This window comes from Apodemus sylvaticus, chromosome X (assembly GCF_947179515.1).
Source record: "Apodemus sylvaticus chromosome X, mApoSyl1.1, whole genome shotgun sequence".
Taxonomy (NCBI): Eukaryota; Metazoa; Chordata; class Mammalia; order Rodentia; family Muridae; genus Apodemus; species Apodemus sylvaticus.
The window spans coordinates 45,313,594-45,340,288 of record NC_067495.1 but is presented as its reverse complement, the minus strand read 5'-3'; the positions used below and the strand labels follow the sequence as shown (position 1 = coordinate 45,340,288).

The 26,695-nt window shown below is 33.9% G+C and overlaps 1 protein-coding gene across 1 annotated transcript in view; it reads right to left on the bottom strand.

The window, feature by feature from the left end:
* Positions 1 to 26,695, bottom strand: part of Dmd (dystrophin) — a 1,772,476-nt gene that overhangs the window by 598,330 nt on the left and 1,147,451 nt on the right. The window contains exon 49 of the mRNA XM_052170230.1: positions 5,094 to 5,305. Coding sequence (XP_052026190.1) covers positions 5,094 to 5,305 — 212 coding nt within the window. The remainder of the gene's footprint in view (positions 1 to 5,093; positions 5,306 to 26,695) is intronic.

The following is a 26,695-nucleotide window of genomic DNA, read 5'->3' as shown; positions in this document are numbered from 1 at the left end:
CCTCCCCCCACACACATAAATTAATAATGTACACTTCAAGTTAATCATATAATTTCCCCTGATTTCTTTATTTCCCACTAAAATAATTTGTGATTTTGAAGGTGCCTAGTGTAGGTACATTATAGAACAAGTTTTTCTATAAAGGAGCTGAAAGGGTTTGCAACTTCATGGGAAGAACAACAATATCAACCAACCAGATCCCCCAGAGCCCCCAGGGACTAAGCCACCAAACAAAGAGGACACATGACTCCAGCCACATATGTAGCAGAGGATGGCATTGTCTGGTATCAATAGGAGAGGACCTTGCTCCTGTGAAGTCTTAATGCCCTAATATAGGAGAATGCCAGGGCAGTGAGGTGAGATTGGGTAGGTGGGTGGGGGAGCACCCTCATTGAAGCAGGCAGAGGGGGGATGAAATAAGGGGTTTCCAGAGGGCAAACAGAGAAAGGAGATAATATTTGATATATAAAAACTTAAAATATCCAATAAAATAGAAAAAAGAACAGGTTTTAGTAAGAAAATTAATTACAATTATAATGTATCTATGGTCCAGTAAAAGATACATTGAAAATATAGGCTTTTTCAGCTTAGGAAATGTTTATTTAATAATTGAAAGTTATTAGATTTCTCCCTTCAAATAGTTTCAAGTATTAAATAGACAAATCAGCAAGGCACAACAAGATTTCACTTCTCTATTGAATTCATGTACTCTTAGCTCACCCAAGCACAAAACAGCTAATACCGTTACGTTTGAAAAGATTTTATGCTGAATTTGACACAAAAGCAATCACAGAGCAGACAAAAAAAGGAATTTCTTTTTCAGGAGCTGAAGGGAGAGAAATAAATGGAAAGTGTGAGCCTGGCCAAATTTTTATTGCCACTGGAAAAGAAAGTTCAAAATGATCAAGAAATAATTTTTCCAAAGATTTCACTGCCAAGTTTGGTCCAATCATAGCCTGGTGAATAGGCTGTGACCTCAACCAAAATAGTTCCAAGTGAAATAAATCCTAGGATGGTCAGTGCTGGCAGTTTCAGGTGCCATTGGCATACTAGTTTTGGTTTTTTTTTTGAAAGTTCTAAATGTCATTGTCTCTCATAGGATTCTGTTACGGCTTATTGGCAGGTATTTTGTTTAGTGTTGAATCGTGTGTGTGTGTGCATGTGTGTGTGTGTGTGTGTTTTGTTTTGGGGGGTGTTTGTTTTGTAAAGTCTGTCTCTTGAAAGCGAGCATATTTATACCAACCCTAAGAAGGTCAAATAAGATGTGGTTAATTAAATTATCTGAATACCAAATGCACATCTTTGTTTCAGGAAATTAATGATTAATACAGCAAAGAGAGAATGTACAAATAGATTATGTATAGTTTATCATAACCCACTAATTAGTAATTCATAGAATAGACCATCTGGAGTCTCTTTTCTGCCTGAACAGTGTTCTCCTACTGCTGTTTCCTTCTATCCTGAACATGTTTTTAAGATGAGCTTTCCCAGAAGCCATTTCACATGTGATTTCTACTATGTGAATATCGTATTATTTTTACAATTGCTTCCCATTATTCTTTAAACCAAGAGTTGGATAGTTTAAAAATATCAAACCAGAGAGGTAAGAGTTAAAGATGGAGCTAAGTAAAATGCTATGGAGAATTAAAAATGATAATGACTAAAATGTATAAAACTGTGGAAAATCATGTGATAACACTAAACTGAAAATTCAGAATTTTAATAAATTATATACATTATTATGATAATTAATGGTGTACATAATGGTTAGAAGAGATTAGAGATTAAAAATCAATAATGCATCCACATTGCCAGGAATCAAGATCAGTAGAATTCAAGTATGGTTATTTGGTTAAAGTACTAAAAATGTTGCTGGGCATGGTGATACATGCCTTTAATCCTGGCAACGAGCAGGTGGATCTCTCTGTGTTTGAGGCTATCCTGGTCTCTATAGTGAGTTCAAGGATAGCCAAGGCTGTTAATCCAGAGTAACCCTGTCTTGAAAGACCACAAAAATTGGTCAAAGACTTGTGTTAGCATTTGTAACCATTTACTGCTCTTTACTAAGAGTAGACTGGATCAGCATCAGAATGGGGCAGCAATGGACACTGACTGCTATAACCACAGCTCTCCAAATCTGATAAGGGCCTTAGAAGACTAGTAGGTTCTCTTGGAATCAGAGCAAAACAAATGTAGCAATACTTTATGAGGAGAAATATGTAGATCAGCTTATCCAGTATCTGCTTGTATTTATTTCCAAAAGAAATTCTTAAAAGAAAATTGTAAGTGATAAGCCTGCCAGCATCATTCAGTAGAAAGAACACATTTAGCTAAGAAAAGATCTCTCTTTTATTTGTTCCCTAATTTTGCAAAGAATTAAAAATAGTAGTTTCATTTAAATGAATATAATTTGAAATTATCATCAGTTTTTCAGAGTAGAAAATACTGTGAAAATGTTCCCATATTACACCATTTAGTTACTTTCTTTTTCAGTTAGTTGGCTTATCAATAATATCTTATTTGTCCATTAATAATTACTGTTGTCTTTCTGAACCTCATGATGTTTTTATCAATTTATTTCATTTACACAGAAAGTATGTGGAAAAGAAAATCTGTGAAGTCATATACAAGAATCATTGCTATAAATTCCTGTTTCATATCCCTCCTCCTATCAAAGGAAGTTACTGAACATCACCAGCCTCAGTCTTCTCTGCATGCTACTAAAAAGGAGCACTTTTCATAAGAAATGACTGAGAGACCCAATTAAAAGAGTGAGTGTAAAATGACTAACACTGTTTTTAGCATAGAACAAACACTCAACTTTAGTATTAGCAAAAGGATATTAGTATTCATTTATATCATCCAGGGGAGGAGGTTTCTGGGTACATTAACGTTTTGGCCATCGTTATCATCTGCCTTATGTTCATATGTTTACTGTGACAGCCATGCCCATCTTTAAATTTCTAAAAGCAGACAAGAATGCCTAAAATTTTTATAGATAATGGCCAAGTCGTTTTTATGAAGTAGACAGAAGACTACTCAAAACCTTTTTTAAAAGTCGTGAAAAAGTTAGTAATTATAATAAAATCTTATGTTGTTAGGTCTCTTAAAAACATCTGTTCAGATATATAGACTGTTTTGTTTGTGTCTTACATATTTTCTTTTCTTTTAGTCTTTTAAAACAGCTACTTATTACACCCTAATAATTCCTGACACACCGTTAGGATTGTTTCAGGGTAATATTATTTTTCAATTGTCATCCTTTAAAGTCAAATGCAGCATTACTTATATCTCATTTTTGTTTATTCCTCCTCTATGTCAAACTCTCTTCTTGATAATTTTATATTTATTAATCCTTTTTATTTATGATCTTTGAAATTCATAGTATACTAGCTTATTGTTAAGAACAGAGCAATCAAAAATAATCATGTGGTTTGAATTTCAAATATTCAGACCAAGAATTAAGAAAACAATTATTAGAAAGTAGTTATGTATCTGTGCCAGGAAATTAATGATAACAGGGAGAATAATGAGTCTTAAAATCCCACTTGGCCTTCCAGAAGTTTTGTATGTCAAAGATCTTAACTTCACAGCAGCTTAGATCCTCTAACAATGCAGCTTTGATGAAGATTGGCTAAAAGCTTATTAATACCAGTCAATGTGTCTGAAATTAACTGGGAAAAAGATCTGGTCAGTGAGATATGGTAGAAATCCTAGGCCTTCCATAAAATTCTCAGTGGCTTTAGGGCTACCCATATTTTTAAAACAATAGTTTTGAAAGAACTGGAAAAGTTTATCCCCAAGTGACCAGTTGGACAGAGATTGGAGAAAAGGATTTATCGGGTTCTAATTGACTTTTAGTAACAAATCAATTATTATTAACTGTTATTATGTTCTTGATATATCAGGTTTTATTTCTCAACACAACTTAACATAATATAAACATACTGCTTTGGATATGAGATATTTTAGAAATGAAAAAAGACATTACTCAAGAAAATTGTATTTTTTTCTTAGATAATATAACATGTGTCAGATTTAGATCCTTGTCTACCAGAAAGACTTTCTGACAGAGTGGGAAAAAAAACAGTGGAGAGTTTTTAATCAAATATCCAATCATACTACTTTATAACCATATTATATCACTGGTTAAAAAAATCTATTAACAATATCCACTGTTTAGCATTTAATGTGTCAGATGGCTAATAAATATAAGATGTGAAATGATCAAATGTATATAAAGCATCATGCATGGTACTTGTTAAAGGTATCATGCACTTTCTTTCTTTACCATTTCATCTTACCCTAGAGAGTACTAAACTATTAAGTAGAAATATATTTCTAACTTTTTAAAAGTAAGAGAAAAGAAGAATAAGAGACACAGAAAATGCTGTGCTAAAGTTAGAGAAAGGGGGAAGAAAGTGAGAATACAAGAATACATTTTCTGATGCCCACTCCCTCCCTTCTCAAGTGAGAGCAAGTGAGATATAAGGGGGAATGTATCTATTACTTTTCCTAGGAAGAAAGTAATGATGAATATTAAGTTAACTTCATATTACTATGGTAGTATGGTGTGCATATTATCTTTGAAATGTTCTTAAAAGAATGATGTGGTGTAAAACCTGGGTGATAAGCAGGGATTTATCTCACTGAATAGAGTGCTTGTCTAGCATCAGGAAATCTTGAATTCAACCCCCAGCAGAAATTTAGCATGGTGGCAAAATATATGCTTCTAATTTTATGGGGTGTATGCAGGAAGATCAGAAGTGAGGGCAAGAACAGGCTATGTAAGACCTGTATTAACAAAACAAAACTAAAAAACTCTGCACATAATACAAAAAGAAAATTAACTTTAAGATTGCAATGGGCCTTCAGTTTTCCTCTAACCTGTACTGTGTCTCATCTGTAATCTTGAGGATATTTAGTTTGAGATTTGTCTCCAAAAGAAAAAAGCAATCAAACAAATACAAGCAAGAATTTCACTGTTCATTTTTCAATGTAATTGTCACTAAAAAACAATTAAATTTTAATCTATGGCATGCTTTCACTTACTATAACAAGTATGCTTTATAAAAGCTATGTTTTATACTAACCTTAGTTTCTGCGATCTTCTTTTGGATTGCATCCACTGTGTGAGGACCTTCTTTCCATGAGTCAAGATGGCCTCTGGCCTGTCCTATAACCTGTTCAGCTTCTTCCTTAGCTTCTAGCCATTGTGTTGAATCCTTTAACATTTCATTCAACTGTTGTCTCCTGTTCTGCAACTGTTCTTGCACCTCATCCCACTGAATCTGAATTCTTTCAACTGGAATGAAAGGAAGAATAAAGAACAATAATTATTCCTCAAGAGAAGATGGTGGAATTTAGAATCTAAACGTCATTCCTCATTTGTATTTCCCATTAAAAATATCCCAAGTAGGATAGGTAGAATAATTAATAAAATGATTTCTTCTCTTGGGTAGCAAATTTGACTTTATTAAATTACTTGCATGGAAATAAACTACAATGTTCTTGCTATGTTTAGAAATGTAAATTCAATCTTAGACTCTGATACCAAATAACAATTATTTCTTAGAAAGGTACTGAAGGGTTTGGCTCTACTACTTAAGCACTTACTTGTTAGCATAAGGATCTGTGTTCGATTGTTCCAAAGCCAGTCAAGATGGGAAGCAGAGATAGGTGCATTGAGCTCATTGGGCAGCTAGTCTATCTTACTTAGTGATGTTTCAAATTAAAGAGGGAATTTGTCTCAAAGAGATGGTAGAAAACACCTGAAGACTGACTCCACAGGTTGTACTCTGGCTTTCTTATTCAAATGAGACCAAATAAGACAAGACATTAATCTTCTTTATACATTTTTAACAGGGAAATTTGGACAAATATACTTGATACATATGCCAATATGAAGGAGATTTTACACAATAATCTTTCAAAGCCCATAGAATCAAACATTAGCAACATTTTAATAGTATCCAGATGATATGAGTCCATGATTCTTATAGGTATCAATACATTTGGGGGCACAATATCTTTGCCTTTTCCTATTACAATTCTTTTTATGATAAACTTGCCAAGAAAACAGACATTTCAAAGGAGGTATCTTGGGAACAAATTATTGCAGAGGGTTGTGTGTGTGTGTGTGTGTGTGTGTGTGTGTGTGAGTAGCTTTTTATATCTACGGTTTAAGATATAACATTTTCCTTCTAGCTATAACTTTGATAACTAACTGAATATACAAATATCATTATTATAGATGAAGAGTTTTCCTGATCATTCTTTGTGTGTCCATGGATACTTATCACACATTACTATGATTTATAGTTTTACTTTTCTATTTCTCACTCTACACAGTAGATAACCTTAGCTTCAAGGATAGGGATTTGTAATGGATGCTGCCAGTGACCAATTTATATACCTTTGGTATTTTCCTTGAGTACTCATTAGCAAGCACTTGCATTAATACAAGCAGGAAGGATTTCTTTTATCTTGAACAGACTTGCAAGGAGAAATTAAGCCTTAGTAGCAATATTAAGGCAATGACAGATAAGAGTTGGAAGAACATTACTCCTTGATCCCTGCCCTTGTTGTTTTTGGGTAAAAGCTATGAGAAGTGTTTTCCACTATTCTCTGGGAGTTCCCTTAGCAATGTTGAACAACTGTTAAGATCAATCATGGTATGCACTCACTAGTAAGTGGATATTAGCCTAGAAAACTGGAATATCCAAAACATAATCCACACATCAAATGAGGTACAAGAAGAACAGAGGAGTGGCCTGGTTCTGGAAAGACTCAGTGAAGCAGTATAGGGCATAACCAGAACAGGGAAGTGGGAAGGGGTGGGTGGGAGAACGGGGAGAGGGAAGGGGACTTATGTGACTTTCGGGGAGTGGGGGTCAGAAAAGGGGAAATCATTTAAAATGTAAATAAAAATATATCGAATAAAAATGTAAATGAAGAATATATTCAATAAAAATAAAAAATAAAAAAATAAAGTATAACTCAAGAGAGAAAAAAAAAAAACAATAGCCTTCACAGTAACTGCCTTACTTAGTTTCTTTCCTTTTCAAATCTCTGTTCCACTCTCCTGCAGGTAATTTCTTTGGTTCCCGTACAAATAAACCACATTTTACTCTATCATTCTGAGGTTTGTTTCTTGGGACACGTAGTCCAAATTAGTATTACTATATGCACTAAAATAAAAACTATCAAGCTTGTTGTTGCTTGTCTTGATGACCAAAGGTCAAACCCTAGGACTTATATGGTTGAAAGTTTTCTCTGTTCTCCAAATGCTTTGCATGGTAATTGTATCCCTATTATCCGCATCCTTACTCACAAATGTGTATGTACATAAAAACAAGTATTAATAACTTTTTTAAAACGAAAGTATTACCAAGTCACCATAGCACATACTTCCAGTAACACCCTGCCAAATGACCTATACTCAAAGAAGATTTCAGTTCTCCATTTTGTTTTATATAACAATGAAATAATTATGATTCCAAAGTCAATCCTTCCCCTAAATCTTGAATCATACTTATTGAAAAATAATCATTGTCTTTTTATTATGTTTCCACTTAATATACTTTCAATACTTGTTTCCTCATTGACACTCATAATCTATCTCATAGAAGTAAATGTTCTGTGATTTTGGGTTCCTTGGTTCTCATTTGATTTTAAGGTCTATATCTTCAGGGATCTTTTCTACAGCTTTTTAAAAATAATTTCATTTGCAATAACCATATTGTCTATCTGTGTAAAACTCATTCAAAATCATGTTACTAGAATATTATGTGCTTTGAATTTCATATACAAAATGTATAATGAGTTGGTGAATCCTGTTTGATAGAGTTGATCCCTTTTGCCTGTTTGAAATTCAATCATTGACAAAGTAATATAGAAAAGTCTTTCTATATAAACCTGATGCTATTTTATAGGCATTTTAAAACTTAGAACCATATTGAACTCTAGAAGGCAATAACCATAAATAATGTATTATTATTATGTATAATTAGATATATATTACAAAGAAAATAAGTATTACTGTGAAACAATGTACATATATAAGAATTCATTTTGAAGCAGAGAAATTATAGAAAGATCATTGCCTTTACAAGAGGAGGTGCGTATAAGGCTCCAGAGAAATAATCAATTTCCCAAGTATGTAAAGAACAGTATCTGACTTGCAATTCTACTTGCAGTTATATAGTTAACATAAGTGCATATTTATTTATATTTACCAAAAGACTTCCTTTCCATACCTCTTAAACTAACATAGGCATATGTTGTATCTCTTTCTGTGTCGATCTATGTATGTATGTATGCATGCATATATGTGTGTATCTATCTATCTATAAATCTATCTATGTATCTTAAAGTGATGTATGCATATGTTATATCTCTGCATCTTGCTATCTATCAATCTATTTATCTATATCTATCTATGTCTGCCTATCTATCTGTCTATCTATCTATTGTCTACCTATGCTGCTTAATGTATACATATGTTGTATCTCTGTGTCTATCTATCTACTTATTCATCCATCTGTTTATGATCTTGTAAATATACAGTGAGAGATTTATGACTATTTGTAGCAATATAGATAGATCTCAAAAATATAATGTTGAGGGATGGAAAAGTTAGTTAAAATTGAGCAGTTTTTGAAAACTTGTTTGATTAAATGCATTGTAATAATCTGAGGAAAAAATAGATTTTAGGACTCTGGAAAGTAGTTGTTGTCTTTGGATTTGTATCAAGTTGTCTGACAAGGTTCTGATAATACTCGGTTTCTAGAGTTTTGTAGTTTTTACACAGATGCGTTCAGTTTGTGATTATTTAGTAATTTAGATGTTTATGCCAAGTATAATTTTCATTATATATTGAAATTGGATAAATGTAAGTATTATTTAACTTACAAAACATACTATATATAAAAACTAGAGGTTCTTCAATGGTAGCACAACATGTATAAGGAGGATCAGTTTGCTAAAGTTTCAATGTAGTTTAGGGCTTGTATTTCTGCAGATGTTCGGTGGTAAAATAATAATAATAATAATAATAATAATAATAATAATTAAGCTTGTTCACTATACAGGAGCTCTTAGTCTGATCCTCTGTATCACAAAAGGAGAATAAGTAAGGCATATTTACTGGACAGTGAACTAGATTAGACTTGCCCTAACAGGTTAGACCATTAAAGACTAATCAGTTGTTCAACTATTTATTGAGTGAAAAAGAAACGCTGGGCAATGCAGTTGAGTAACTGGCGGTAATCACCAGGGAAGACCCTGAATAAACACACATAGAAAAATTTAGAAGCATTACAGGTATTTCATTTTGTCAAGAGATGAAAGAGGCATAAAATCTAAAGATCATCAAAACAAAGCTGTTATTCTGGAAATGGTTCAGTGTGGGAGTTGGACAGCATACAGACCTAGTAATTGTCCATAATGGGCAGCAATTCAAATTACAGATTTTTATCACACTTGAAACACTTTCCCCCAGGAGATTGATTGACCAAAGATGTATTATGGCAATACATTTGGTCACTAGAGTTCATACTGTTAGATTTACATTTATACCAGATTCCACTGACATACAAAAGTGAAGTAATAATAAAATATATGCACATAAACCCAGACAATCTGTGCATGTTTCTAATTGAAAAGCAACTCAGAAATACACATTTTTTTTCATAGAGGCCCATTGCAGAAAGCTTCTCAACTGATTTACAGAGTAAATAGATGCTGGATAATGACGGGAAGTAAATAACCAAACCTAGGACTTAGGATGACAGACTGGGAACCAGCACGAGTCTTGATTTACAGGTCTCCAGAAGTGTCAAAATGGAAACCCAGTAATCATGCTAAGAATCACAATATTGCAGAAAGAAACAGTTCAGTTGATTAAGTACTAACCAGTTCTTTGCTTCACGTACTTAAATGAGCTATGTTTGATTATTGATATACATTCTTGACTGAAATAAATTCCTACAGCTTTCCCAGGAATGACTGGTATGTAAAAAGAAATGATTGCTATTTTGAACATCCACTGCTACTGAACAAGGAATAGCAATTTCAGCACTGTTATAGCCTGAGAATTAGAAGTTTGCATTATTAAATTTTAGAACATAAACTTGATTTTCAGTGTGTCCTGGATTCTAGACCTAGTTTTGTAATAAAACAGCAAATTTTAATTGGAAATGTTAATTTACTAAGCAAGCACCGGCTTCCTCAACTGAAAAAAGCAAAATGATGATCAGCTGGATAGCCACAGCATTATTGTGATGGTAAATCTAAGCAATGGGCACAAGCATAATGTGCCTTGTTAAACAAGGTGCTGCTGCTTTTCGAAAAGGGAAAGACTAAACAGCAGATTATCAGGCCCTGTTCATGATATGCTAGGGGTACACACTGTGGCTTTTAATGATCTTACAGATCATCCAAGTATTCCATGTAGAAAAATACCAAGCTTATACTCTGGGCTAATCTTCTGAGGTCACATGAGTAAAATGAAGAGGAAAGATATGCTCATGCTCATATGTATGGAAAGATAAGGGAAATGATCCCAAGTATCATCAAGACAATCAACTGTGAACTATCTTTTTGTAGTTAAAAAACATGGGGAATTACAGACTGTCTCCTGAGACAATAAAAAAAGAAATCACCATTACTGTATTTCTGTACTTAGCTACATGCCAAGAATAATGTTGACATATTTCAATGTTAGTCCTTCAAAGACTTAAAGCAATGAAAAGCAAAAAAATAGTAACCAAATTATAGATTATATGAATGTATATCCTCTTGACTTTCAAGAAGTATTTAACATGACATTGTGGATGATCTATCAATATGTAAGTAGTACAAAAAGAAGTTCAAAGTAAATTCATGAAGAAGAGGAAGGGGAATATATGGTAATCATATATCCTTCATTCCACATAGTAAGAAGAGAGGAAGAATGTGTTTACTGTGCAAAAACATATTGGACACTAGAGAGAAGTCAAGAGGATATGATGACGTTCTAGTTACTATTATCAAATGAACTATTTGTTTTTCTTCTAATCTACAAAACCTACAATGCAAAGATAGCAAAGCCTTTAAATCCACAGATGATAGAAGCAGAATAAATACAGAATTTAAAATATATCAATATCAACATCAACCAAACAGATAACAATTGTTTGGAGCATGGAAATGATCATTAATTTATTCTTAATTGTATACTCAGTGTATTGTAATATAGAGGCAATAACAAAAGAGATCAATAAATAAATCAGAGATGAAATAAATAGTGGTCATGATTCATTATCTGTATCTGTCCCTAATTTGCTCTCAATTATAGGGGTAAAGAGGTGCAATTATCTACTTATGTGGTATTTCTCCAGGCTTCTTAAATCTTGAGTGATGAAATGAAGAGCAATCAGATTGGCTGTGCTATGGGATTCTTTCCAGCTGTAACAAGTTGTGACATGCATGTGTCTTAGAAGATAGAAGACTGAAGAATTTAGCCAACACTGAATTCATGTGAAATTAGCATATCAAGAGCCATATTGTTCCACTAGATGGTCATTAGTCATGTTTCACCGGTAATCCTATGGTCACATACTCAGTCATGCTGAAAGTCAGATAAAGTAAGCTCAAGCCAACCTTTAAAAATGTCCTCTTCTGGATTGATGGTGTTTTTCTCTTTGTATCTTGATAGAGGCATACACCATATCAGTATGTATGTTTTATTCATAAAAGCTCATCAAATGGAATACTGAGATGTATGCTAAACCAAGGTTGGTATAGACAAAAGAAATGTCTTGAATAGTAAGCTATAGATAAAGAAATACACATTGTATTTAAGAGAAAATGAACTGATATCACAGAATTACTTTGGAATGCATCATAAAACAATGAGGATTGTGGGTAATCAAAGAGATGAAGTAACTGAGCAGGCTCTGGATTCTAAATGACAAGTTCTTGGCTATATTCCAAAGCTTCCAGTTTTCCATTTTGAAATATTTCAAAGCATTAAATTGTTCAGTAAAGCATTTCCCACAGCAAACAAAGCAGCAGCATACTACTTAAGCAGTTTTTGAGTTTACTAACAATGTTGAAAAAATACCTGTAGAAATGGAAGTTTAAAAGATATTAAACAGAATTCATAAGAATAAAATGGCCAAATGCTTTGCTCAAAATCACACTATATGTGAATGAAGTGGAACCAGAAATAGACTTCAGGCCAGTTTCTTTGCTTTCCAATCCTTAAACTGGCAAATATTGGATGATAATCTTAAAAGTATGGTAAATAACCATATGGAACAGATAATGAGTTATTTTCTAAAGAATGTTTATTTTCCTATTTGGCTTATTAATCACATGAAACTTCTTATTATGGAAGATGATTTTAAAAATGGAGAGACTATTAATATATATGAAAACCTGAATTTGGGGGAACAAATTTGTTTTACAAGTACCTGAAAATGCTTCATTTCCAACTTGTCACTGTTAAAAGGGTCTGGAAATCTTTAACAGGCATGATACAGTGCAAAGGCTTTGGATAATTGAGGATGAGTCCTAAAAGAGGCTTGTGAATCCCCTTTTCTCTGTCATTTTCTGCTAACAATGAGATGATGTGTGGTTTTGTGTCCCTGTGGTTCCTACCAAGGCATGTTCCACTAGCCAAAAAACACACACAAAAAAAGGCCTACCCAACTTTTCACTTTATAAGTTAGTTATCTCCAGAACTATTTGCAGTGGTAGAAAGCTGACTAATATAAGAACTGTAAAATATTTGAGTTTATTATCCCAGGTCACATGCAAGTCACAGAAAAGAAACTATCTAGATGTGATATAAACACAGCCTACTGTTGGGTAATTCATCTGTCCAATCACCCAGTAACTGCATAATTAGGAGTCAAATATAGCAAATAAAATACTAACAACATAAAGGTTATAGAAACAGTCTATTACAGCATAGTTAAAGGGTCTCATTACAATCTCAAAACCACCAATTTATTAGCATGCCAACAACATGCAATGCATATAACAACACCTATCCATCACTATAAATTTGTAGAAAGTTTGGGCATTCATTGGAATCCCATTAACACACATGAAATTTCATTTGTGCACCTTGTAATCAAGCTTTGTGTTTATGAATCAACAAAACCAAATGCTATCAGAAAAATGACATGGGCTCACTGCCATTATTATGCAAAAATTCCACAGATTCTTCTTTCAAGTTAAGTAAATAAAAATATAATGCACTGAATACACACTATTTGTAAAATATAAAATCATGTATATATGTGTTCTTCTTTTGCCACTTCTTTCTCGTCAGAGGTGCCCCTTTCTCGCACACATGGATCTGTTTTTGTACTCTCTTTTCTAGTCTGTTCTACTTCTTTATGACAATTATTCTATTTCAAAACTTTCTGGATTTTTAATCTCATTCTAGAAAACATTTATTTCTTCTGATGTGTAAAAGAATATAACAAGAATTCAGCAAATCAACATGCCCCATATTTTTTTTTCTATTTCCTTCCACCCACCTCACAAATCGTGTCTTTCTCTTCCACAGAACAGTGGTTCAAACACAGCACTTGATGTACCCAGATGGGAGGATACCCAGCAGAGGACCCACCTTATTAGAGGGAAGAGGAAGGGGGTGGATGGAGGAATTCTGTGTGTAGGGAGTGACTGGGAGCAGGAGTGGGCAAGGATCAGAACGTAAAATGAATAAACATATAAATTAACGAGGAAAAAAAGATGGCTTGAATGACAGCAGCACTTCCTATGTAAACTCAGGCTTTCTCCTAGGATTTTCTAAACTAGGATGATTTCCATTTTAAAGAAGATTCTTCTGGTGATTTAATACTCATGTTAAAGTCTGAGAAAACACTCGTTTCCACCCAGCATCCCCACAATCAGATCTCAGGTAAGGTTCCCACCCAATGCAAATTGGCTTTTGCCACTGAAATTGCTTTTGCAGATGATAGCAGCAACCTTCAAGTTGCTATAACACTGGTGCCTGTAGGCTTTATTTATTTTCATAAAGTGCCCTCCATTATGTGTCATCACTGACGAAGCCTTCTGAAGTCTTCTGATTAAGAGAACAGAATTGTGCTTTCATTTTGTACTAACAGTTTGGCCACTTCTTAGATTGTTCAGGCAATCCCTTAAATATTGCTATTCATTGGTGGGTCTCTCTTTAATTTGCCCTTCATTTACATATTCTCCCAGGTGAATTCATTTCCATATAATGCTTCATTTGCTACCTCTCAGGTGAGCTCACTCAAATCTCTGTATTAAGCAATCTCCTGAGGTCCACAGAGCCATCTGTCCACTAAATCACTTTAAAGTGTCAACATATCCAAACCTAGCATACATTCCTTTACCTAACTCCTGATACATCTTTTTCTCTATCTAGTCATTTAAAGGGAAACCTACAAACCATCCTCAATTCCACTTACCTCCTCTCTTTTTAATGGAGAATTCCAAATCATATAACCTTTCAACCTTTTTAATTGCTCTTCTAACCTCTCTATCATCTGACTACCTCTTCCTTAGGCTGTCTTAATTAAAAGCCCCCTGTTGCTTTCTCTAATTGTTAGATCATAAGCTTCTCTACACATTTGAATTACCTGAGATACTTTAAAAAATACCAGAGTCTGGGACCTAGTCCCAAAGGTTCTGAATTAATTGGTTTGGGGTGGAATCAAGGCTACAGCATTTTTTGAAAGCTTCCTGTAGTGATTCTATGTAGCCCAAAATGCAAATTATTAATCTAATACTGACCTTTTATATTATTTATCTATCTTCATTACTTTTGTCAAGTCTTTTGAAGATAAAACTCTAATTCTTTCTGTCATCATGTGTAAAATTCCATTCATTTTACATTCCCCTGTGCTATCTAGGTATAAAAAAAAATGATACCGTCTCTTACAATATATTTGAAAAGATACACTTTGCTTTATTTTTTAATTTCTTAACTTCTGATGCTTGATGCCTGTTCTCAAGGAATACAGACACATGATTCTTCAGCATAAGTTCTGTGAGCTATACATCTCCCTTGTGTGTGTTTTCTGTTCACAAGTTCCTCTCCTTTTTCATATGGCCCAATCGGGTTCAGCATCACTACCATTAATCATTTGTTCTCCCTGATCATTCTCTTTGACTAAACCAAAGGTTGCACTGTTCTGCCTTTTGAGTTTCTTAATCATTTTCTATTTGTTTCCTTACCTTATCTCTAAATAAACAGATTGCACTATTTAGTAATTGTTTATTTAATGTGTGATATACCCATTACCTGATGATGGGCCACACATTTATGTACTTAGGAGAAATGAGTATGGGACACAGGAGGAGATAAAAATGTGTAGAAAGGACAAATATCCCTTGTTTATCATTCACATATTATTACTATACAGGCAAAAATGCTCACAGTCATATATACTATATAAAGCTGTTACATATATGTAATAAGTGCTATGAGAATAAAATATGTATTTAAATAATTTATGAAAATGGGACTTCATTATTCAGGGGAAATAAATTGATGGAAGAATAGCCCAATTCTTACCTTCAGACTCCCATCTACAAAAACCAAATACTAAATAAATGCATGCAAAGATCAATTAGTCAGGGCTTATTTAGTGTGTATATCAAAATAATTCTATTATTTAAGACAAAGACACTATCCTCAATTATAAAATATACTTTAGTATAAAGCATTAGATAAGAAGTTAGAAAGTAAAAGATATTTAAAGGCTGGAACTGGCATTCATAGCCCTATTTTCATGTTTTTTTTTCTTATTAAAACCTTAGCAATTCATGAACTTTAACAGTTAATAGATTGAAATGTGAGGGGCACATACCTATTTCTTTACTAGTTTTAAAGATGCCAATAAAAGTAAAAAATAGTATGATTCAAACTATGTAAATAAACTCTTTTTTTACTTCAAATTTTAGCACAAATTGTAAAGTAGCATGGCAGCTTCTTAGTTAAACATTTGAATTTAAAGAAAAGAAAAAGAAAAATATGTATATAGTTTCTACATTTTCCATTTACTTTGGGTAAATGATAGCTGCACATCCAGAGAAGAGCAATGAGAGAGAGAAAAGAGTTCCGTGGGGGAGCCATATGGCTAAGAAAGACACAAAAGGAATGGTCTAATTGCCTTAATATTAAAAGAAAAACTTCTAACACAGAATCCCCAGAGAAATGTAACAAGACATAATCTACATGAAAAATGTTTTGTGAATTCCAAAGTGACAGCAAATATGAAGCACTGTTGCTGTTTTCTCTAAAATTAGATATAGAATAACATCATATTTCTGTAATTGCAGTAAGAAAATAATTTTTTTAAATGTAAAAAACAGATGTACTTTAACCTTCGCAAAAAGACACAAAACAGTGATAGAACTTGGTATCAAACAAGAAAAAAATTTTCTCTATGTTCTTAGATATGTAAAGCTATTGGAACACTTGACAATTATTTGTCTTTTAATTTGTATTGTCTAGTGTTTATTCTTGTCTTCGCTTAACTGACTTTTAATATATATCAATTTTTTGTTGCTAACATTTCATGTGTCTGAGAATTATTTAGAATGTGTGTAAACATCAAATAGTAAGTAAAACTTATATAATAACATATACTTATTCCTTGGATATTTTTTAAGTAAACAATTTAGTTCCATATTCACTTGTATTGAATCACTTTCTTTTGCTATGTCTTCAGGATAAAATCTATTTAAATGCACCATTTATGAGAAAGAAAAACTAAACATGGATTTTTATACTTCCTTCTAGTCTCTATGGTTATGGCAAGGATTCAAGTTTTCATTCACTGAAATGAGAATGACAGAAAGTGACACTATATATTCTGAATATCAGTCATGAAACTGCTAACTCAAGAATAAGTTAGCAGAGTGAGACAAGAAAAGATGTACAGTTTCAGAAGATGATATCAGGCAAGACATACAGGCATAGCCTAATAATGGGTGATAAACAGGAAGAATTCATGAGCAATATATCATAGGATGAAAAGCATGGGGCAGTATTCAAACTTTGGGCAATGCCTAAAATTCATTTCTTGGTATATGATAGATTTGCCATTAATAACTCTGAAGAAAAAAGAATGGCATTAGAAAATCCTTGCAATCCCTTCAAAGGATCTAAGTCCCAACTCTGCCATCCTCCCCCAACTGTATCAGTTTATTCTCTGTTGCTGTGACAAACATCATGACCCAAAGTAACTTATGAAGAAATGGTTTATTATATCTTACAGCTGTAAAAAAGGCAGCAAGGGCAGGAACTTAATAGAGACCATGGGGGAATATAGTTTACTGATTGCTCCCCTATGGTTTCCTAAGATTACTTTTAATTTTACAACCCAATTCCCAGGAATGGCACAGACTACAGTGTGCTGGGACCTGTCACATCAATTCTTAACAAGTAAAACATTAGACAGACTTGACTACAAAGCAATATGATGAAGGCTATTCTTTACATCAGGTTCTTTCTTCCAAGGTGACTAAGGTTTAATAAGCCAGAAAATTCTTTTGCAGAAAAAGATATAACTGACTAACTGACCATTGTTTATACAGAAAGTATACATAGATAATTATTCTCCTCTTAGAACCCAAATTGCATGCAATATCAGCAAAATACTTGGTCATGGACTCTGTGTTAAGAACTCTTATACCTGGCTCTTATAAAAGCTCAATTTTAATTTACTTATAACCAAATAAGGAAGTTAATTATATCTCTGTCACAAGAGGAAAGGGTTTCAGTTGGGAACAAAATGGACTCACAATTTAATGCTGAATATTAGTTTTTAGCTGTCCCCAAGAAGTCAAGTAATGAAAACATTTTGCCACATGACATTGATTATTGTCTAAAGACAGGACTATCAAATGTAAAAGTTCAAATGAGAAAGTCAGGAAAGCTTCTATAATTTTTGTGCATATATGACCAAATGTTCTGGAAATGAAGTGTGGCTTGAACCCTCATGTAGTCTAGCTATAGATCATGTATGGTTACCAATGCTTCAATGACTAGTGAGATCATAGACGACAAAAGGTAAGTCATTAAAATAACAGAAATGCTTAGAGTGTTCATTGCGGAGGTTAAAATGAAAATCCAACTGGCTATGGAAGAAACATAGGCTATGGGAGAAAATCCTTGAAAGAATAGGGAACAAGGAATTGAAATGTTTATAAGCTATCAGGGAGTCTGGTTAGCAGAATTTTAAGTTGGGATAATAGGAGGGAATTTTTTTCCCTTAAAATTCAATTTATTTTACAAAACATAAGGTAAAATAAAGCTTTGAGAAGTGATTGAACTCATTATCCATCAAGGTCAGAACATGTACTTGTACTGAGTGACTTCAAATTTATACCTTTAATATGGTTATAAAAAGAAATAACTGCATAAAATTTCACTTATTGTATTTCTTCAAAATTTTGGCATTTTTCTTTCTCACTGTTTCCATCAAATTCACTCATTTTGTTTCCCTTTATCCTTTTCAATCTAACAACACTCTTGTGAAGGCACTTGATTCTCTAGTTTTCCTGTGTTTTGTGGTCCACTCAAAACGACTTACTTATTAGATGTAACTAGTGCCAATAGGAAATTCCTATTTCTAACAAGCATATTATTATGATAGTGAATAAAACTGATTCCAGTGAGAAGAATGGTAGTAATGCTCCTACTATCCCAGCTTGAGTGTCTATTATCTTATTCCTGAAAGCTTGACATAAATATTATAGGAAAAAGTAGAAATTATCTAATAACCCATACATTTGCATGCAAATTCTCTTATGGAGACTTAATTTGAGTATAGTTGAGGGAGAAACTTCTTCCTTGAGTATCGGTGCATATACACACATAATGCTAAGTTTTCTCGTGATAGTCATGAAAAAGATGTGCAGAACTATGTTAGTTCCGTTATTTTTCACAAAACAGATCTGATATGAACATCCTACTGCCAGTTGCAAGGGTGTTACTGACAGTTTAATCTCATTGCTATATTTTTTCATCTTTCTTTTCTCTATGAAATCTCTGTCTCTTGCTGTTTAATAAGCTAGCTGTTACTTGGAACCTAATGAAAGGATTTCTCCGATCAGTCCAAAACCTCCTAAATAACCTGTTCATTATTCTGTTCACTTTGAACATTAAAAAAAAAAAACTGAAATAGCTAATTTGAGAGTTCTGTGAAAACCTCCATTCAGGACAGCATCATCCTAATTGCTTTACAACATGCTGACTAGTTCTTCTACTTATCCCATTTTTTTTCCCTAATCTTAAAGTGAAGATTCGTCAACAATGAGAAAAAGACATAGTATTAAAATAAAACAAAGCAAAAATGTCAGCTTCAAAATGACCATAGAATCATTGGATGCCTTTTTCTAACTGACTGATTGGAGAAAATTATCTCTAAGGCCCCATTTGTTTTATAGAATTTTAGTTCACAATTTAATGTCCAAAATGGAGCTGTGAATATGAGATGCTAATCCAGCACCTCCACAGTAATTCCATGTGAAGGGCAAACCACAAATATAAGCAGTGATTCCAAGAAAAAATGATGTATTTATATACAAATAAACAATATGGTAGGGGATGAAGATAATGAAGTAAACATATTCATGAGAGTTTTAGTAAATTGTTTTCAAATTTATACATTCCTAATAAGACAAAAAAATCCTGGGAGATCCTTCATTTGTAAATATTTGTAAGTAGTAATTCATTACTATTATTCAAAGCTTACATTTCAAGTGTTGGAAAAACTAAAACAATCATTTGGGTATTTACTCAGCACTTTGCTAATTTCTAAAAATATTTTTTAAGAAGTACTTGCTGTGTTCCTACCCCAGACTTAGTCAAGTAAATATGAATCTCTGGTTCTTGGTACTTCTATTTTCAGTGTGCAATGATGCCAGAAGGTGGGTGAACAGATACTTTTGAAAGATATTGTAGCTATGTATAAAGTATACAATGACTTGCTGTATCCCAAAGGGATATGATATGAAAACAAAAATAGTGTGTGTATGTATTTTATGCTTTTAAAGAGTCTAAAATGAGTTTTTAAAGGGGATAGCACTGAAAAATATGTTTGAGAAACTCTACAACACTATAATATATTTAAAATACTTTCTGAATATAAAATCAACACATTTGATTATTTAGCGCTGGAAAACACAAGTGCAAAAGGAAAAAATAAGTTCATATAAATTTCACAAATAATAACTTAATATTATAAGGTAATGTCAATTTATATAGTATCTTGTTGACTCTGTTTTAACAAAGATAGGTTCACAATCATAAATAAGTCTATAGTCTACTATTCTTGGAGCATTTCTATCTATTTCCAATGCTAAAACACACTATTTGAATTCACTTCTAATGAGATTTGTAATATTGTGTGGAAAGTATGAACTATTCTTTTGTTGTTTTAGAACTGCTGGGGGTACAACCCAGGATATTTCCCGTGGTAGGTAAATACTCTACTGAATTTCATTCTCAGTTCATTACAAAAATTGTGGAATTTTCTAATTAAATGAATATCTTTATTATTGTCACAACATGCTATGTCTCTGTAAACCATTTTACAATTAGTAATTCAATTATAATTTCAAATAAAGGCTAGATAGATTCTAGTGTGTTTAGTAAATAAAATTTCTAATTTAACTTCCATATCCTCTCTAGCAATGCACTTTATGTTCTTCTTTGCCTTTCTATTTCCTTTCTTGTTCTTATATTCTTTGTTTTATTTTTAGAATTTTTTTCAAATAAAACTTTCTTGACAGCCTATACATTATTCCTGCTTTTACCCTTGCATTGTTAAGACAGTCAAATCAACCAGTAAGTGCTATGTTCAGGAAGTCTGGCCCTTACTCCTATGAAATTGATTATTCTGAAGGTTGACTTATCTTTTCCTCCATGCTTATTGGATACAACATGATGTATTATTATCATGTAATAGAACTAGATTTTTTTAAAGATGTGATTATAAATCAAGAATAATTCTAGAAAAAATTAGTGAAAGAACAGAAAGTTTAAATATTCACTTTCATTTCACAGGGACAAAATTAATTATTATAAAGCAAGAAAATTTCTTATGGTGTGGTAGGAGGCTTCATAAATTTTCAAGAGGGATTGAAATCTTTGTAGAGACACACATCTTCAAAGCATTAATTTATACTTATATTAAGGTACTTGCATTTTATTTTGGAGTGGAACAGGAGAAGGGTGATGATGAGTTTCTTCCCAGACTCTGTGTCTCTCTGTCTTTGTCTCTATCACACATGTGTGCACATATACATGTTTATATGTTTGTGTGCTTTCTGTGTGTCTTTTTATCTATGTTATAAGTTTTCTGTGTAGAGTCTAATAAGAATCCTAGGAAACAAATATGTACCATTTTCTCTTTGATCCCAAGTGAGTTAAACAGTTTCTCTTTCTTTTAAATTTGGTTAAGTTTGTTTACCTTTTCTATAGCACAAGTTTATTATTCTTTGTTAAATTTGTTACTCATCATCAAGCATTGAAATCTATAATTAGGTTTTGGGGGATGGTACCATGAAAAAAATATCACCATTGTTATGAGATTACAATGTTATAATATAAGAATTCAAGCCTCCTATTTCTTCTTTCGAGTGGTTTTGAATGAAGTATTGTCGTCTTTTTAAGTTTGTGCAGATGGGCCAAATGCAGGGAATAAGCACCTTTAGGTAAGTACAAAAATCTGGTTGCTGAGTGTGCATATTTGAGGACTAGACACTAGATCTATGATGACACTACTGCCTGATAGGAACATTATCAATGAGGCTTTTCCTGAAATGATTTATATCATCATTTTTCTTGAAAATCACTACAAGATAATGAGAAAGTAATATTAACTTAAGAGACCATAAAATCTATATAACATAATCTACTTTTATCTTTGATTATATCTATACAATTAAATCTTAACTGGTATGAATCATAAAGGTATTAAAAATAACAACTCATTAAGAATTTGAATATGTGACAACAGGGACATCCAGATCTGCCTGCATCTCCAGAGGCTTGTTGGCACTAGAGACAAATGGGTAGGACTCTACCCCATTCCCCTTGCCCACCACATCCCCTGTACCCTGTAGCACTGAACTGAACCTTGCCCCCTGCACTTCATTTCCAGTATTTAATACTGGAAGGCTTGCCAGTGCCAGGAATAAACAGCAGGAGGGAACTGGGTAGGAGAGGGTTTGGGGAGCTGAACAGGAGGAACTGAGAGTGGAGGGGACTAAATTGGATTAATTGCAGGGAGGACTAAGAAGGATTAAGTATGAGAGAGATGTGTGATTGGTAAAGGGAACTTCTCTGGACCAAATTAGAAACCCAGAACAGGGGAAACTCCTAGGAAGTTATGAGGGTGAACTTAGCTAAGACTCCTAGCAATGGGGAACATGGATCCTGAAAATGGCCACTTCCTGTAAGCAGGAATGGAGGGAAGGGGATACAAACTCACCCACAATACCTTTAACCCACAATTTTTCCTGCCTACAAGATGTTGAGGGATAAAGATAAAGCAGAATATGAGGGAATGGCCAACCAATTACTGGCATAAGTTGAGATGCATGCCACAAGAGAGACTGCTTCCCTTGAAGTTATTAATGATATTCTGCTATACTTGCAGTCAGAAACCTAGAATATCTGTCATCTCAGATGCTTCACCCAGCAGCTGATGGAAACAGATGCAGAGATACACAGCCAGATCTTAGGTGGTTCTATGGAAATCTTGTGGAAGGGGAGAAGGAAGGACTGAAGGAGCAAGATAGGTCAAGACCACCACAATAAAACCTACAGAATCAACTAACCTGGGCTCATAAAGGCCTGCAGATAATGAACCACTAACCAGAGTGCATGCATGGGATGGGCTTAGGCCTCCTACACCTATGTAACAGATGTGCAGATTGGTCTTCCTATGGGAATCCTAAGAACTGGAGGAGAGGCTGTCTCCGGCTGTTGTTTGTCTTTGTATCCCTTTCCTGCAGCTGGGCTGCCTTGTCCAGGCTTGATAGGAGAATATGTACCTAGACCTACTGCAACTTGCTATGCCAAGATGGGTTGGTGTCTATGGAATGCCTTTCCTTCTCTGAAAGGGAGGAGAGGTGTTGTGAGAAGGAGAGGAGGAAGGTGAAGCTGTAATCTGGATGTAAATATCTAAATTAATAATAAAAAAGGCTTAGAATGATTAAAGATAGGGTATTAGAGTCCAGAAAAATCCCTGATCAATGGTAACTATATGATATTCAATATTTTTTTCCTTTGTTTTTTTTAATTTTTTTATTCGATATATTTTATATTTACATTTCAAATGATTTCCCCTTTCCTAGCCCCCCCCACTCCCCGAAAGTCCCGTAAGCCCCCTTCTCTCCCCCTGTCCTCCCACCCACCCCTTCCCACTTCCCCGTTCTGGTTTTGCTGAAAACTGCTTCACTGAGTCTTTCCAGAACAAGTACTACAGTCCAAGAAAATTTTTACAAATCATGCCATTCTATGTCTTGACAAGTTTCCTAAAATTTATTTCTGATATTCTTTAAACGTTTTCTCAGAATATACTAACATTCAAGTCCATTTAAAACAACTACCAGTTAAGTATAAATTAGCTTCAAAATGAATCAGAAGACATGTTATAAAAATGTACATCTGCAGAGAGATGTTTTCCTTTTTTTGTACCCCCTCCCTCTTAAAAGTTATTAAGGAAGAGTCTGCTGCTATGGAAACACCCAATTTGGCACCATCTGTATTCAAAATTCAGTTGCTGAAAACCTTCAGCCAATCTTTGGTTTTTAATTGGCAGACTTTCTCAGAATGCCTTACAAATCTCTCTCGTACTGAAAGCCACACCATAAAGCATAGCACATTGTAAAACATCAGGAAGGCTCACAACACAAAGTTCACCCTATTATCTTAAGATCACACTTATAAAGCAGCAAAAAACAGGCTTTCTGATAATTACTTGGCATGTGCTTATGACCCAGTATTTATTGCCAAATTGTTTTTCTTCTGCCAAAACAGAACCCACTCTCTCCTTCCTTTAAAAGTGACTTAAGTATTCACAAGATGCTGAAAAGGTACCTCCGTGGAAATCTATGGAACTGTGCAGTTCAAAATGACAGACTCACAGAGGAAATGGGTATTTCAGACAATATGTATTTCAGACAAGTTACACTGGGGTGGCACATTAATTGTAATATCCACCTGGTATTTAACTTATCCTTTCTTCATCCTATTTTCCGCATTCTTAAAGTATGTATTATTAGGATTACAATGTTTTGGGGGCAATATGCATTCACCAAATACACTTATAATGATATTTGATATCTGTCACTGTATAAGATGTTGCAAAACAATGTCCTCGAATATCAACTGTGTATAACCTATATTGTGAGAATTCATTAGTGTTAAATACTCAATCATTAAATATTAATTCTTAAGAATTATTTGAAATATTCTTAACTAACTAAATAAAATAGCTTCTTAATGGAGGGGGATAAATAGATTCAAGCAGTCAGGTTTTTTTCATAATCCTTCATCATTCCAGCTACATAACTTACTAGCCTTAGGTCACGCACATTCTCAAACTCTCATATCACTCACAAGACTTCTTTTTTAGTTTGTAGATAGTCAGGGTTTCTATTCCTGCACAAACATCTTGACCAAGAAGCAAGCTGAGGAGGAAAGGGTTTATTCAGTTTACACTTCCACACAGCTGTTCATCACTAAAGGAAGTCAGGACTGGAACTCCAGCAGGTCAGGAATCAGGAGCTGATGCAGAGGCCATGGAGGGATGTTTCTTACTGGCTTGCTTCTCCTGGCTTGCTCAGCTTGCTTTCTTATAGAACTCAGGACTACCAGCCTAGGGATGGCACTACCCACAATGGGATGGACCATCCCCCCTTGATCACTAATTGAGAAAATACCTTACAGCTGGATCTCATGGAGGCATTTCCTCAAGTGAGGCTCCTTTCTCTGTGATAACGCCAGATTATGTCAAATTGACACACAAAAAAGCCACCAGGTAGATTATTTTAATTTATTCATGTATTCTGTTTCAGCAGCAATTGATTATAATTATATTGGATTTGTTAATAATTTATTATATTGTATTTCTGTGAAAGTGATGTAAATCTTTGTATATATTTATTTTATAAAAAATTCTAAAAATGCACAAATTTTATGAAAATTAATAAGGATTTATGATATATGTGTGTGTGTGTGTGTATGTGTATGTGTGTACTTTATTACCATAATTTCTTCCTCTATCTTTGCTTAACTTTCCTGTTGTATAGGCAAATTTTGTATCACCTTTTGGCCACCTTAAATAAAAATACAAAGTCCTGCTATCATTTTGAGATATTAAAATTGGATTGTGCATTCCAAAACTTTAATACATTAAACTTAGTTCACATACATCTTTCCCCTAAATAGGAGAATGTAAATAACCATGTTCCTTCAGACCCTGAGTGATAATGTGTTGCTCAATTACATTCTTCCACTCTGACTTCCCAGCCTTTTACTGTATTCAACAGCTATTTATTTATTTATTTATTTATTTAGGCTTGTTGATGTTTTAAATGCAATATTTTAACAATTCTTTGAGAATTTTATGCATGCCTGCTACATGCCCCCTTTTCTGTACTCCGCTTAGATCTGCCCCTACCTCTCTCTCCCTCTCAACTTTTTCTCTTTTAAAAGACAAGTGCAAAGACAAAAGAGATTTGATCTAATATGGGCTATAAAATAAATAAATACACATTTATTTATTTTATAGCCCAACTACTGCCCTTCCTGGTTACCACCTCACAGAGTCCCTCCCCCTTGCCCCGTCCCCTTATCCTCTGAGAGGGTATTCCCCCACACTGGTGCATCAAGTCTCTGCTGGGTTCAGCTCATCCTCTCCCACTGAGCCAGAAAAGGCAGCCCTGTTGGGGAACAGGGTTCCCTTTTTTAAAAAGAAAATAACCCATAAAATTTGTTTCTGAGACAATGTCTCATGTAGAGCAGGCTCACTTTGAACATGCTGTGTCACAAGTGTGATCTTAAGCTTCTGATCCTCCTGTCTCATCCTCCTAAGTGCTGGAATTGCAAGATTATTTCACCACACCTAGTTTTCCTATGATGCTTGGATAGAGCCCACTCCCAACTGAGCTGTATCCCCAAAGCCTTCTTTTCTGCATCTCAGGCATGAGGTAAGTGACTTTTCTCTGTCATGTCCTCTTCCTTCTTTCCAGGAAGTTACAGTACCAGCTCCAAGTAGCTGCCATTTTGTATACGTCATTAAATTGGAGTAGAGAGTAACAGGAAGAAAAACTATAGGATTTAACTTTGTACGGTCATTGTTAAAATACGATTGTGTTTCTAGGGTCCACCTGATGTTGCCTACCACTTTACACTAAAAGCTTGTTCCAACCGGCACAATGATCCAGATTCTGCTTTCCTTTGCCTTTGATATGTAATATAATTAGTGGACAACTCAAACTAATACATCTAAATACATTTTGTGCTCAGAATTGACCAATGTTTTAGGAAATTTATGATGGACTAAAACAGACACAATTCCTTCCCATATTAGATCAAATCTCTTTTTTCTTTACACTTGTTTTTTTATTGTTGTTGCTGTATCTCAATTTGGCTTTTTATCAGAGTTACTTTTCGTATACA